Here is a 15,520-nt window from a genome sequence, read left to right as displayed (position 1 = left end):
TGCTTCCGATACCTGCTGTTGGTGAGTGTTTTGAATGAGTTCTGGTTGACTGCGTGGGCCCACTGTTGCGTACAAAATCGGGAAATAAATTTCTAATACCTGTGATGTGTGCAGCCACCCGATTTCCTGAAGTTTTCCCAGTGCGTAAAATCACTACTCCAGTCGTTGTGCGAGCATTGATTAAGTTTTTTTCACTGTTTGGGCTTCCTCGGGTGGTGCAAACTGACCAGGGTTCGAATTTTATGTCAAAAGTGTTTGCCCAGGTTTTGAAACAACTGAAAATTGAGCATGTTCATTCCAGTGCATATCATCCTCAGAGTCAGGGTGCCCTTTAACGTTTTCATCAAACACTGAAAACAATTTTACGGACGTACTGTCTGGAGTTTGAGAGGGACTGGGATGACGAGGTCTTTTTCCAGATGTTTGCCATACGGGAAGTAGTGCAAGAGTCGCTGGGATTCAATCCTGCTTGGTTGGTTTTTGCACATAATGTGCGAGGCCCGTTGAACCTACTGAAAGATAAGTGGCTGGGTGGGAAGAACGAGCTTAATTTATTGGACTTTGTGTGTCGATTTAGACACAAACTGCACAGAGCGTGTGCGATTGCTAGAGATAATCTTGGTGTAGCTCAAGCCAGAATGAAATCTTGGTTTGATAGAAATGCCAAATCCAGAGAATTTAAATCTGGGGAGAAAGTGTTGGTTTTATCGCCTATTCTTGGCTCTAGTTTACAGGCGCAGTTCAGTGTTCCGTATGTGGTTAAAAGTAAAAGTGGGGATAGAGATTATTTTATATCCACCCCTGATCGTCGACGTGCATCACGTCTGTGCCATGTTAACATGTTAAAGCCGTATCATGTGCGTACCGATTGCATTCCAGTGGAATCAGCTGTCCCTGTTGTTGCACCTGAGGACCTGTCCAGTGGTCCTAGTGCTGAATGCTCCCTGTCGCACGTTAGTTTGTTGACAAATGTACTGGAGCTGTCCAATTCAACATTCACAGAGGAGGACAGTGTCTCTGTAGCTGTAACCCAGATAAACGTGAGCTTCTGAAACGACAAGTGGATTACATGGTCCAAAATGGGATAAAGGAGTTGTAGTGCTTGGAGCTCTCCATGCCTTTTAATAATTAAAGCCAATGGCGAAGATCGTTTTTGTACCGATTTCAGGAAAGTCAATAGGGTGACCACACCAGATTGTTATCCACTACCCAGGCTGGAAGATTGTGTGGATTACGTGGACGCAGCCAAGTACGTTTCAAAACTGGATCTGCTCAAAGGATACTGGCAGGTCCCATTAACGGAGCGCACAAAAGAAATCTCCGCCTTTGTCACCCCTGATGACTTCCTGCAATACAAGGTAATGGCTTTTGGCATGTGCAACGCACCAGCTACCTTTCAACGGTTAATGAATATAGTGATGTCTGGGTTACCTTTTTGTGAAGCCTACCTTGATGATTTGGTGATTTGTTCGTCATCATGGGTAGAGCATGTGAATCATGTAACCACGGTTTTTGCACATCTGCAGGAAGCCAGTTTGACAGTGAACCTGTCAAAGTGTGAGTTTAGCAAAGTGACTGTGACCTACTTGGGGAAGCAGGTGGGAGGAGGCCAAGTGCGTCCAGTTCACGCTAAGGTGGAGTCAATCTTAGCTGTTTTGCCCCCCACCAACCGTATTGAGCTTCGCCGATTTTTGGGCATGGTCGGCTACTATAGGGGATTCTGTAAGAATTTCTCAGCCGTGGTTGCCCCTCTGACTGGACTGCTGAGTCCAAACGTGGATTTCTATTGGTCTCACACGTGCCAATTGGCCTTTGAGACCACAAAGGCGCTTCTTGTTAAAGCTCCCGTGCTTGCAGCCCCATGTTTTGAGCGTTCTTTTAAAGTAGCCGTGGACTATGGGGTGGGTGCCGTGCTCCTGCAGGATGATCCTGAGGGGATTGAACATCCTGTGTCATTTTATTCAAAGAAATTGGACAGGCACCAGCGATGGTATTCTGTCATTGAGAAGGAGGCCCTGGCTTTGGTTATGGCCTTGAAGCACTTTGAGGTTTACGTGGGTGGTTCCAGTGTGCCGGTGATTGTTTATACCGATCATAATCCACTGATTTTTTTGCACCGCATGTGCAATCGAAATCGGAGGCTTATGAACTGGTCCCTAAGATTACAGCAGTTTAATATTGTTATCAAACATATCCGGGGAAAGGACAATGTGATTGCTGATGTGCTGTCACGTCTGTGATATGGACCAGGAGACTGAGGAGGAGGTATGTGGCTTTTGGCTTTTTGTGGGGTTTTTTTTGAGCCACTGTTCAAAAAACACCCACCCAGTAACTCTGGGTGGGGGTGTTACGCACAGCGCACCTATCCTACCCATAAATAGGCTGGCTGTAGGGTAACTCGCCCCTCCCCATCTTCAGATAGCCACTCAGCTGCCGGCGGCGCGCCTCATCTGTGGGTGCGTGCTCGTCTGTTCAGAGTTTGACAGCCGCAGGCACAGCCGTGCCTTGACTGGCTGGACACTGCTGGATCCTTTTGATTCCAAGGTTATGTTTTGGGTTTAGACCTGGCGGGATCGGTAGTACTGTTTTCATGTTTTCTTTGGGTGGTTTAGACGGGGTAGGTTTTTGTTTCTTAGTTTGGGTGTGGCCCTGTACAGGGTTAACCTTGAACTGCACCTTTTTGTTCTGTTTAGCTGACTCCTCAGGTCCAACTTTCAGTTCTTACTTTGTAAATTGTTACCTTGTCTTTCTTTGGTTTTTTTTTTTGTTAGTTTTGGGACATGGGATTTAGGGCTTTGTTTGTCCTTTTTCTTCAGGACACAGTGGAAACCCAGCAATCCTGGCAATGCATAAATAAAAATGATAAAATTGTGTATCCTGGTTTTCCCGTGTCCTTTATAAATATGTTCATTCCTTTCGGGTCGTAACAGTGGTATTAGCTGAATGCCCCGGTACCCCCAAGTCCGAATATGGGCATCATTCCCGGATAGAAACAGAAACAGATCGGCTGTTTCCCTTGGAAGTTGGGGCTTGTCGCTCAGAGAATAAGTCCCATCAATGGGATAAGGAGTGTGGAAGCAAGGGCCCTTGCTTCAATACTGCTGCTCCTATCAGTTTTCAAATGTGCTCGAAACAAGCCGAAAGGGGTCTCAGCACAAATAATATGAATAATATAAACACTATTAAAGCACTAAAGATTTCTGGACTAAAATGACAAACACTGTTTGGTTGGCAATGTCAACAGACCAACTGAGCTTGTTGAAGTTTTTGCACCTCTCGACTTATGCCCCAGAGCGCACGGAAGAGTAGAGGAGCGCGCAAAGGTGATGATCCTCTGTGCGCTTCGTGCTCAGTCCTCCTTTCCTTCTTCGTGCACCGGAGTGTCCACCAGATGCCACGATGGGCCAGCTCATCTGTTCAGCTCTGTTTCTGTACCTCACACAGTTTACTCTGCTGTTTCTTTGGTGGCTGTTGATAGTTTTATTTAATTTATGCACTGCATTAATGTATTTAGCTTTTCTCCTCCCATTTTTTGGCTCCCCACAGCTGATTTGCCCACATTACATATTCAGTAGAGACAAATGCGCTGAAAGGACCATGCACACTATGCTGTGTGTTTGACAGATGCAATCCTGATTGCACACGTTTTTACTGCCACAAACCTTTAGTAAATCTGCCCGTTTGTATAAATGAAATAATTTAAATTGAAAAGAATTGGGTTTCAAACACTAATATGCTTAGAACCACTGGGTCAGATCATAATCATCTGTAAATTAAAACTTCTTATTTTCTTTTTTGTTTGAAGTATTCTTGTGAGCTGAGCTTTATTAATTTTTCTACTTGGTGATTGTCTTATCCTCAGATTGAGCCCACCTCAGGATTGTTGGAAGGAGGCACCTTGGTGACTATCTCAGGCTCCAACCTTGGTCAAAAACCTGCAGACATCCTCTACTCTGTATTGGTTGCTGGAGTTCCCTGCTCTGTCCTTCCCAGCTTGTACGAAGTCTCATCCAGGTAATAACTCCCTTTGTTTTGCATTTTGTATGCACGTTTATGCAGAATTAGCAGGATACAATATTATTGAGGAGTTTAAATCTGTCCGACAGAATTGTGTGCAGAACCAATGCCAGTGGAGGAGAGAAGACAGGCCAGGTATCTGTGAAAGTGAATGGGGGAGAGTTTGGCTTGTCCCGCCAGACATTCAGCTACCTGGTATGTTGTTGCTGCTTTTGCCTCATAGAAAAAAGGCACTTCATGTGTTGTATATCATGCTTTGTACTTTTATTTAATGGTTGCCCAAAAGTGGCGGGAAGCTTGAACATAGCAGCTCCACTGTGGGGTTAAGGTGTAATTTTACACTAACACATTTTTTCTGAGAGCAGACATCTTTTTCATGGAAATAAATTCTGTGAGGAGATTTCGCCATTGGTTTTATGCTTAACCATTTTTTGTCTTTCCAATTCAGTAATATTGTTTTTTTTGCTATGGCGAGTGCCGCAAGGATGGATTGTGATTGGTTTACTGGAATATCAAGCATAGTCAGGTCTCCTAACAGACATAGATTTGGAGATAGAGGAACCCTGCAGTCCAAAATGGAGGACAGTTTTTCAGTGATTAGAAACCAAAACAGTTGAACTGGCGAACAAAACCATACGGCATGTAAATATGAATCAGCTGTTCCCTGGGTGCACTGAAAGCAGGTGTCTGTTGGGGAGAAGCCCATTTTATACATCTTCTGTTGGGTAATGTGGGATCTGTGGAGGACCTTGTATTGAATTAGCTGAAGATTTGTGTTTTTAGTCATCTTAAAAGTATTACAACAAATTTCTGTCCAGAAATTGGTGTTCGTAGTGATTTAAAATTTGGAAGTGACAGTCCGCCTGCAGCTCTGTTACGTTGCACTGTGGACAGTTTAAGGCGTGGGCGTTTGCCCTTCCAGATAAATTTAGTGACAGCACTGTGAAGCCTGTCCCAATAGCGTGCTGGAGGTGGAAGTGGAATCATAAAACTGAGAAAATATATGCGGGGTAGCAAGTTCATCTTAACTGTTGAAACACGAGAACGAAGAGAATTTTGTAGCGAAGACCACCTCTCAAGGTCAGCCATAATTTTAGAGAAAGCACCGTCATAATTAGTTTTAACGATTTTTATGAAATTTGTACCTATGCCAAAAGATTTGAATAAAGACCACAGGTACTGCCACTCCAGCCTTCATGGCATCGAGTGAAAAAAACCCTCCCTGTAATTTAGTTGTTGAGGTGCCATCAATTATATGCAGTAACCTCCTCATATTGTCAGCAGCAGACCTTGACTTTATAAAACCCGTTTGGTCGCAATTTACTAATTTTGTCATAAAAGGCTAGAGTCTGCGGGCTAATAGTTTAGCAAAGACTTTCAGATCAGCGTTCATCAGAGAGAGGGGCCTATAACTGGAGGATTCCTGTGGGTCCTTATCTTTTTTGAGTAATAATGAAATTATTGCAACATTAACGTCTCTCAAAAAGGATCCAGTCTCTAGGGATGCCTGAATCATGTCAAACAACAAAGAGCCATGATGATCCCAAAAAGCAGCATAAAATTCAGGTGGGATCCCATCAGCACCAGGAGCTTTACCTCCACGCATTTCCTGAACCGCTTCTTTAAGTTCAATCCGCGTAATGGGACAATTAAGTTTAATCAAATCGTCTTCCGATAGTTTGGGTAAATGAGCAGCATCTAAAAAGTTTTGGCAATCATGTTCGGTGTGTGCCAACTCCGAACTATATAATTTGGAATAAAATTAAGAAAAAGCAGAGTTAACCTTTGTTGGTTCAACCAAAACTTGTCCATTGGTATCTTTAACAGAGGAGATTTCAGAGAATTGCTCATCAGCCTTAAGCTAAAGAGCAAGTAAATGGCTTGGTCTAGCCCCATTAAAATAATAGCATTGTCTTGTTTTATGTATTAAAAATTCTGCACGACGCTTAAGAATATCGTTAATTTCCTTCTTCACCAAATCATACTGAATCGAGAGTTTTTCATCGAAACATAATTGCAGTAAATTATCATACACTTTCAGTTTGCTTTGCAGTATATGCAGTGTAGATGTCCTGGATTTTTTAACATGTGAAGCATATCGAATAGTATTGCTGCGAATAAAACATTTAGTTGCCTCCCACAATATTCTGGCATCATCGACAGAGCCCTTATTAATGATCACAAATTCATTCAGCTCTTGAAATTAATTGAGATTTAAAATTGTCATTATCTAGTAAAGTGGTATTGAAGCGCCAGCGAGGAGCACGTGGAGGGAAAAATGTCAATGAGGCATCCACAATCACCGCTTTGTGGTCAGAAAGGGTAACAATATTATGAAAAACTTTAGAAATGCCCTGAAAGCAACCCCCGGATTCTAGAAAATGATTTATGTCTGGCTGATCTGTGTGTATAATCTCGACTACCAGGATTCATCATACGCCATAAATCAATAACTCCGGTCTCATTAGCCCAGCGGTTGAGTGCCTCTGTCGCACATGTTTGATTATAATTTTGAGAGGAATTGGTTCTGTCAAGCGCAGGATTCATCACGGCATTAAAATCCGCACCCACAATTAGTTTAAAACTGGAGAGTTCAAGTATTGTTTTTGTAATTTGATCATAAAATTCTTTCTCTAAAACAAAGATATCAAAGCCAAATTTGTCCTCTCTATGTTCAATTTAAAAACCACAATCCTGCCTTTATCATCGGACCAACTATCCAATTGCTTCAACTGCAGATTACGGCGGGTAAGAATTGCAACACCCTTGGATTTATTGGTTGCAGAGGAGAAAGCAACAACCTTAAATAACTTATTGGCAAAACGGTTTATATCACGTTTCACTAAATGAGTTTCTTATAGCAGTGCGATTTGGATCTTTTGACTCCGGAGATAACTTAAAATGGCAGACCTCTTTATTGGGCTATTCAATCCACCTACATTAAGGGACAAAATTCTTAGAAAGAAAACATATGCCCTGGACCTGAGCAACAAACACACATAAGAACAAAGAAAAATTAAGAAATACAATAATACAAACCTAAAATCAGGAGAAGACCTGAAAAAACCAGACCTAACACTCCTATAATAACTAACCAAAAAAAAAGAACTTCCGTTTCTCCTAAATGCACCAATTCCCCAAGAGCGAAGGCACACAATAATGGTGAATGAATAAAATTTTTGGTGAAAAAAAAACAAAAATATAGACCAAAAAGAAATTTAGGACCACCTGAATATGCATCAGGTAAACTAGCAATTGGCCCAGAGTAACCATCTGGCACTACACGCTTAAAACTGAAAAAATATATTTAAATATTTTTAGAGCAACAAAAAAAAATCTATATATATATATATATATATATACATACATATACAATATATACACATATAACAGCTCTCTTTAGTTAAAATTTAAATTAAAACAAGCGTAAATGTTTAAATGTAAAAAGCTTTTAGGAAAAAATGTCAGAATATAAATTTCAATTTTCTTTTAACCATATCAACAAAATAAACTAACGCCTCGTACAAAGATAACAAATCCAAACAATGGCTTCGTTAAAAGTATGTATCACGTGTAAAAGGACTAACACAAAATTTGTGTCAAGTGTTCACATCATAGAATAATATATTATGATACACATGTAAAGTCACGATTATGAAAAGCTCGACACGCAAATAGTGTGTGTAGCACCAAAAACCACACCACAAAGTGGGCCAACCTGGAAACATAGCATTACAGCCAAACATGTACGTGTTAAATGAGCTATTCAGCCTCCGATTGTGCATCCCGTCGACGACGAGAGACAAAGTCAGTCGCTTCTTTCACGGAAGAGAGATGCTTCCTTGAGCCGTCCTCAAGCACAACAAATTAGCTTAGCAGGGTACCTCAGAGCAGGCTTGAATCCCAACTCGTAAAGCTTCTTCATGACGTCTCTGTATCGGGTGCGTTGCTCCAAAACCTCGGGAATGTAATCCTCAAAGATGTGGATGACAGTGTCCTTGTATTTTAACTTGCCCCGTAGTTTTCGTGACGCCCGCACAACCAGCTCCCGGATTTCAAAGTGGTGAAAGCATACCACGACAGGCCATGGCCTACCCAGGGGCCCCGGCTTAGCGGCTAGTGTGCGATGGGCCCTATCCAACCTCGGTGGCGACAACAAAGTATCAGCACCAAGCATCTCAAACAGTAGTTGGGAAAAGAAGACCGTTGGCTTGGAGCCTTCAATATCTTCCGGCAGACAGACGATTCTGATATTGTTACGACGACTCCTGCCTTCAAAATCCATTACCTTAGCATTTAGTTTAGCATTGTCTGCGACCAGGGCCGAGAGCATGTCCTGAATCTCCGTTACGTCAGTGGTGGTAGCATCTGAAAACCACTCTAGGCCGGCAATGCGTGTAGTATAGTCATCAACAGTGGCCTGGACAGCGTTCAAATTGGCCTCTTATCTCATGAATGTGTCCTTAATCTCCGCCAACAGCTCTGCTTTCATCTCTGCTAGCTTATCAGTTAGCACCGCGGTGAATGCGCTAATGTTAGCCGCCTCATCTCGCTCGTGACTCCTTTTAGTTGACTTAGACATGGTTATTTCTGGACGAAATGAACCCAATATAGTTCAGAATCAGAAGTGACCACACAAAAGCGGCGTTAATGAGTGGAAGACCAAGTAGAAGTCATAAAGTCCAGGGAACGTGAGCAACCACCTCTACTCCATTACGCCATCTTCCCGGAAGTCTCATGCTAGATTAATGTTAATGTTAGGTTAATGCTAATGCTACCTTAATGTTAATGCTAGATTTATGCTAATGCAAAGCTATTGCTGTCTAATGCTATTGTCACGCTAATGCTATTGCTAGGTTAATGCTAATGCTAAAACATTTTGAATGCAATATATGAGCTGTTTTTCTACCAATTTGCACCAAATTTGATCAGACCGAACCTCGATTCCTAACATTCGGATACGCGACCCTGGGTTACCAATCCAGGCGACTTCTTTGAACCCTAAGACGCCGCTCGCAGCTTTAATTTGAGCTGTATTTTAGACCAGGTCTGGCTGATTCGATTGATGCATAACAAAAGTAGGCAACTTTTATCACAGCGGAGCCACAAAAATGTGTTTGTTTGATCGGAGGGCCACATGATCAACATTCATGTCAGCATTTAGTATAATGAGCAATCTGAGCATTAATACAGGAAAGAACAAAGACTGTTTACATAAAGTTTGTGTGTTTTTATGTCATCCAGTGTATGTTTGTTGTTAGCATACTCGTTTTGAGGCATTTTGTGCATTTCTGTAATCCTTTTGTGTATTTTTCCTGTAAAATATATTTTGTATCTATTATATGTTTTTTTTTTAAGTCATATTGTCTGTGTGCTATAATTTTGTGTTTTTTGGAGTAATTTTTGTTTATTTCTGTTGTCGTTTTGCTTATTTGTTAGTACTGTGGGTTTGCAGAGTAATTTTTTGTGTTTTTCTAGTATTTTTGTGTAATTTATTTCTCATTTTCTGTATTTTTGTATATTTTTCTGAGTAATTTTGTGTATTACTGTTTTGTATACATTTACTTTGGTGGATGTATAAAATTTGACCGTGCGTCAAAATGTTTTCATCAAGTTATGCCTTTTGCCATTGATGAAAAAAAGTAAATATTGTGAATCTGTATAGTATAATAGTAGTCATTTGATGAATGAGTTAGCAAACGTGCAGACCCTTCAAAAACAAAAACACAAAAACAGAACCCAAGCTGCTTCAGGTCCAGTCTGAAATATCCACAGTCAGTCATGATTTTGGGTGCAATGTTCTGTTCTGTTCCTCACCCGTCTTCCTCCAAACACTTGGACCTTGATACCGGAATAAAAGGCACACTTTACTTTCATCAGAAAAGAGGACTGGCCAACAGTTCAGTCCTTCTTTTCCTCTTTTTTCTGCAAAAACTGAGAAATAAATGGTGATTTCTTCACAGTACTCTAATTTTTTGAAATCCTGTTTTTTTGGATTTTATGAGCTGGAAGCCCAAATTATGTAAAAATAAACAAATAAATACTTGAAATTGTGGGCCCTGAATCTATAATATATGAAAGTTTAACTTTTTGAATGGGTTTTTGGAAACTAAAATACTTTTCCATGATATTCTAATTTTTTGGAAAGGGTCTGTACTTATGTCATTTCTTTAAGAAAAAAAATCTGCTCTTTACTGTTGGGTCAGACTTGGACAAGAAAATGTGGTCCACACTATAACTGTAAATATTATTTATTTACTCGTCGTTCATGTGACTGTTTACTGCAAGACCTGTGCACATGCCTCTGCGTACATCTGTTGACAAGTACACTCATCTATATACTACTAGTGTACTAAGCATATCTTTTTTGTCCACATTTTAGTTTATTAAAGTATACTTTTATGAACTACGAATTTTTGTACTAGTTTACTTGTTGTTATACTTTAAGCATACTTATAAGTTTGCTTAACATATTATTTGTAGCATACTATCTATATACTTGAAATATGCTTCTTAAAGTTGACTCATTGCAGTCTACTTACTGTACGTTCACTCGACTGCAATGAACTTGATCAATATTGTCACGTCAAATGTTTCTCTGTTTTTGAGTCTGTTTTTAAGGTACATAAAGTCAATGCAGTTGAGCACACAAACTATTTACTGTAAACTTTTAAACTCCACCACTATATGATGTTGAACATGTAAGTTTATAACAGGGGAAATACCTCAAAGTAAATGTGTGTAGTGAAAAACTTTTTTATTCTGCTAAATGAAATATAAGCAAAATGACTTGACCTTATTCTGTACTTGGATCAAGATAGAAGTTAAAAAAAAAAGTATACTAATGTAAAAGTTTAAGCTTTTGTATTAAAATACAACTGTAAGTCTAAGTTCAATGTACTTAGTCTTAGCTTATACTGAAAAGCATAAAGAATAGTCTAAGTATACTTCATTATACTTTTCTTAATTATATAAAACATAGTATATAAAAAAGTATATTTCAAGTATACTGTGTCAGTTTTAGTATAAAATAACCTTATAGTACAAGTATAAGCTTTAGTATTAAAGTCTAAGTATTAATGTACTTAGTCTTAGTCTATTCTTTATACTTTTCAGTATAAGCTAAGTATACTTCACTATACTTTTCTTAAGTGTATAAAACATAGTATATAAAAAGTATACTTCATGTTTACTGCCTCAGTTTTAGTATAAAATAGGTATACTTGTAGTACACTTGAATAAACTACTTTTTGCGGGTACCACAGTCTTACTCAAAGAGGTTTGTCAGTACACTGTGTCAGTGAAGATTAAAACACAGGAAGTGCTTTAAAATGACCTGAAACAATGCTGACTCACTGCTTCTGTGTATGACTAAGATTCACTATGGCTTGTGTGTTTTTTGTGTTTACATGATCATGGTGTATGAGACCAGTATTTGGCATATGAGGACAGTCACACACAGTCAGTGTGAACCAATACTTTAGTACAAATACTTGTGTGTGTGTGTGGCCCAGTTATGGTTTATAAGGACAGAGTGAAACATACAAGGTCATACAGTAAAATACAGTATGTCACATCACAGTTTTACATGATTTTAAATATTGGCATGACAAAAGCAGTTTTAGGATCAAATTTCACCATGTTTTTACAAAGGAATGTATTTTTTAATTGAGGAAATACAGTAAATATTGTGAATCTGTACAGTAATGTTGAGATGATATTTGATGAGTGAGTTAACAGATCTTAGGAATTTCACCTCATGATTGTCATTTTTATCATAATTCAAATTTTTCATCTAATAATTTTACTTTTTTATTATGCTCGTTTTCATTAACTGTTATTTATTTATTTATTGATAGGAAGAGGTGTGTTTGCATTGGAGCCAATTAATAAAGCCTCATTCATTTTGGAGAAGACTGCAGCATGGAATGAGTTTACATACTGTACATCTTCAAATATAAAGGAACGGATAATTGGTTAGTAAGATGAATTGCAGGATGTTATTCTTGATCAAAAGCCAAACCACGAATGACCAGTGTTGTGCTATGAAAAAATTTAACTAGTTACCGTTACTAGTTACTTCATTCACAAAGTAACTCAGTTACTATTTTTGATTACTTACACCAAAAAGTAATGCGCTACTGGAACAAGTAACTTTTGAGTTACTTGGTTATTGGTGTCTGTACAGCTTCGTATCAGTGCCTCTGATAAATGAAATGTTATTGTATCCAACCCTACAGTTTCTAATCATTTACATTCACAGTACTAAACTCTGCTCAGTATTAGTCTTTACAAACACCAATCTGACTGAAACACTAAGTATTCTTTCAATACCAGTTTATTTACCTGAGACCAGCAGAAATTGAAAATGTTACAAGGAATTGTGAAATAAATAAAACACAAAACAACCTGAATATTATTAAAATAAAATAAATGTGGAAAAACTAATTCACAGCATTTTTCTCAGCTACACAATGTTAAACATATCAGTCTAAGGAGCTGCTGTTAGCGGTGACTCAGCAGTAGCGACAGACTGCTTATTTACAACAACATTATCATGCAATAGCTTTGCTGATCTGTCCCTGGATAACAGTCACAGTCCATTAAAATCCAGCCGCTGTTGTTTTGGTCCAAAGGCTTCCCTCACGTCCACCAACGCAGCGTGGGCTTAGAGCTTCACTGATGTATCTTTTGGAGACAAATTGGTAAAATGATGGGCGTATTTCTACTCTGAGAAGCTGTTCCTGCTCTCGCATTGACTCACCATGATTGGTGCAAACAGATGTAAACAGAGACACGCCAAAAATACTTCTTCTTTTTCTGTTTTACCGTGGTTGGCATGGCATCCCGCAAAAAAATGTAGTGCAACTGTAAACAGGAAGTACACTGCAGCTAGCAAAGCAACGGGCAAACTCACCATATTGTAACGGTAACTGCATTATTTCTTTTGAAAACATTGCATTAGAGTATTAGTTACTGTCAAAAGTAACGTTAACACTGCATATGACCCATGTTTCTACTATGGAGCCATCAGTTTCGATGTTCGTGTAATCATAAATATGGCCTTACAGCTCATGTCAGAACAAAAATTAGATCCATGGGGTCAAAAGAACTGAAAAAGAGCTTGGAGACTGCTGTAGCAAGACACAGATCTGGACAAGGCAGTTTGTTGGTGTTTTTTCTAAGAGCTCAGTGGTCTCCATAATTTTGATATGGGTCAACCAGGACTCTTCCTACAGCTGACCGTCCAAACAATCTGAACAGCTGGGGAGAAGGGCCTTGGTGAGAGAGGTAACTAAGAACCTAAAGATGACTGACTGAGCTCCATAGATCCTGTGAGGAGATGGAGAAAGTTTCAGACCACATGAAAGGCAGGATAGGGTTTTCAAAAACACACCTGAAGGACTCCCAGGCTGTGAGTTGGACCAACACATTTACAATATACAGAATTTAGTCTACTGGTCTATTGACAAAACATTGATTCAATGCCACTCAGGATCTTCTAAACCCAAGGTTTGGTGTGGCCTTGCCATGACTGCAAAGCCTAGTTTGACCCAGCAGGGCTCGAGACTGTGACCAAAATGGTTGCATATGCGAGTGTATTTTCAATGTGTGCTTGTGAAAATTTTATCTGGTCGCCTCCGTGCGAGTTCGTAGCAGCTGAGCACTTTGTCATGTCCCACAGAGTACACTTCTCTTTCTCTCTTTCTTCGCGCTGCGGGATTACTGTAAAACCATCTATAAACAGGCACTGCAAATTGGCTGGCGGCTAGGTTGACCGAGGATTTTGAAGTGGAGGCTGGCTTGACCGCAGTGCTGCAGGTGAGGAGATGGTGCACGCTCACGCATCTTTGCTGTGGGTAATGCAACGGTAAATGCACCAACTATAAACACCAATGTGCTCCTTTGGAGTGCGCGTGGTCCGCAAACGGAGCCAGGAATAACAAGTCCTACACTGAGTGTACGCTCACATTGAGAGCAGCAGTAAAAAGGAAAAATGTGCTGAGCTCAGTGATAGAATGTACACGCTCATCAGAATCATCATGGAGGGACCAGAACTGATGGACTATGATGCCAGGCCAGATGTTCAGCTGTGGTTCTCTCAGAGCAGGGGTCTGCAACTTGCGGCTCCGGGGCCTAATGTGGCCCTTTGACTCTTTTGCAATGGCTCTCTATAACTTAAAAAAAACTATTGAAATAAAGTTCTTTTTTACGGAGGCTATTAATGATTAATGACAAATAAAATCAAGATACAACAATTTGTTAACCTAAAATAAAATACCGTTGTGCAATGACTGAGTTTTAAATTCCTGGTAAAATAACTAAACCAACAAAAACACTATTCTGGAAGAAAATAGATATTTTAATTGTGTGAGAACAGATTAACTTAACCACCAATGTGCCAGTTAAATATGCATGTTTTATGTGTGGCAAGGAATGAGCAATTAGCATGTGTTGACCACATGATCATGTGTTATCAAATTCAAGTTACTTTTTGTAGCCTTTCAAATACATAAACAAAAAAAAACCTCTGTATATAACATTGTATTCATGTAAATTGAGATGTGTAAGAACTTGAAGATGCAAGATACTGTTGTATTTCTTGATGTCAATTTATTTTATTTTAAACTTTTTTTAAGTTTCCATTTACATGATCAATATAAATTACATCAAATGAAATCAAACATTATTCTATATAATTTTAATTGTATATAATTTAATGCACTGTATTGTCTTAATTGAGAAGGTATTTTTTGGCTCCAGGAGGATTTTAATCCATGTAAGATGAGGTTAAATGGCTCCTTGTACAGTAAAGGTTGCAGACCGCTGACCAGGGGAAGCGGGTTAGGAGACTATCAGAGCTGAATCCTCTGAATTTAATTCCATGGGGTGAAGCAATGCAGATCCTAAGTTGGTTATGATACTGTTAAGTTAATTTAAGTACAGCATTTCTGCAAAATAAAAAAACAGAATAAATGAAACCTGTTGTTTTGCTTTGCTGTTATTTAAAAAAAAAAAGTTATATCTTCTTTTAAAATTATATTAAATAAATTACCTGTTATTTCAGCCACTGCTTGTTGCAGAAAAACTTAATATTGACACAAAAACATTAAAATATTTAGCAAATATATCTCGATTCATTGTCAATCTTTTCTTCAGACAAAACAACGGTACGCCAGTCAACTATTCATCAGCATGCATGGCTATGCTGTACACCCCCCACCCCAACTCAAAAAAAAGGAAAAAAAAAAGATGCGACCAAATTCTGTGCTGGTGCGACCAACTGAGAAAGTTTAGTCGCACCAGTGCTACCACTGGAAAAAGTTAGTGTAGAGCCCTGCCCAGTGCATATTAACAATGAAAAATTCCCTAACACGTGCTGCTTAGAGTAAACAAAAGATCAAACAATAGCTTGGCATCTAAAGCCACTATTCTCTGTCATAATTTTGAAATTATTAAACAAATATTGCAAACAATCAGCGCATGATGAGCTGCACACATA

The 15,520-nt window shown here is 39.2% G+C and overlaps 1 protein-coding gene across 6 annotated transcripts in view; it reads left to right on the top strand.

Moving 5' to 3' along the window:
* plxnb1b (plexin b1b) overlaps positions 1 to 15,520 on the top strand; it is a 231,255-nt gene that overhangs the window by 154,432 nt on the left and 61,303 nt on the right. For all 6 annotated transcript variants that reach the window (XR_003674034.1, XM_028445814.1, XM_028445815.1 and 3 more), the window contains 2 exons: positions 3,863 to 4,014; positions 4,107 to 4,212. Coding sequence is in view for 5 of the 6 variants with exons in the window: in XM_028445814.1 (XP_028301615.1) it covers positions 3,863 to 4,014; positions 4,107 to 4,212 (258 nt within the window). In the remaining variant the exon portion in view is untranslated. The remainder of the gene's footprint in view (positions 1 to 3,862; positions 4,015 to 4,106; positions 4,213 to 15,520) is intronic.

This window comes from Gouania willdenowi, chromosome 5 (assembly GCF_900634775.1).
Source record: "Gouania willdenowi chromosome 5, fGouWil2.1, whole genome shotgun sequence".
Classification (NCBI taxonomy): domain Eukaryota; kingdom Metazoa; phylum Chordata; class Actinopteri; order Blenniiformes; family Gobiesocidae; genus Gouania; species Gouania willdenowi.
Note: the sequence above shows the minus strand (reverse complement) of the source record. Positions and strands in the feature narration are given on the sequence as shown.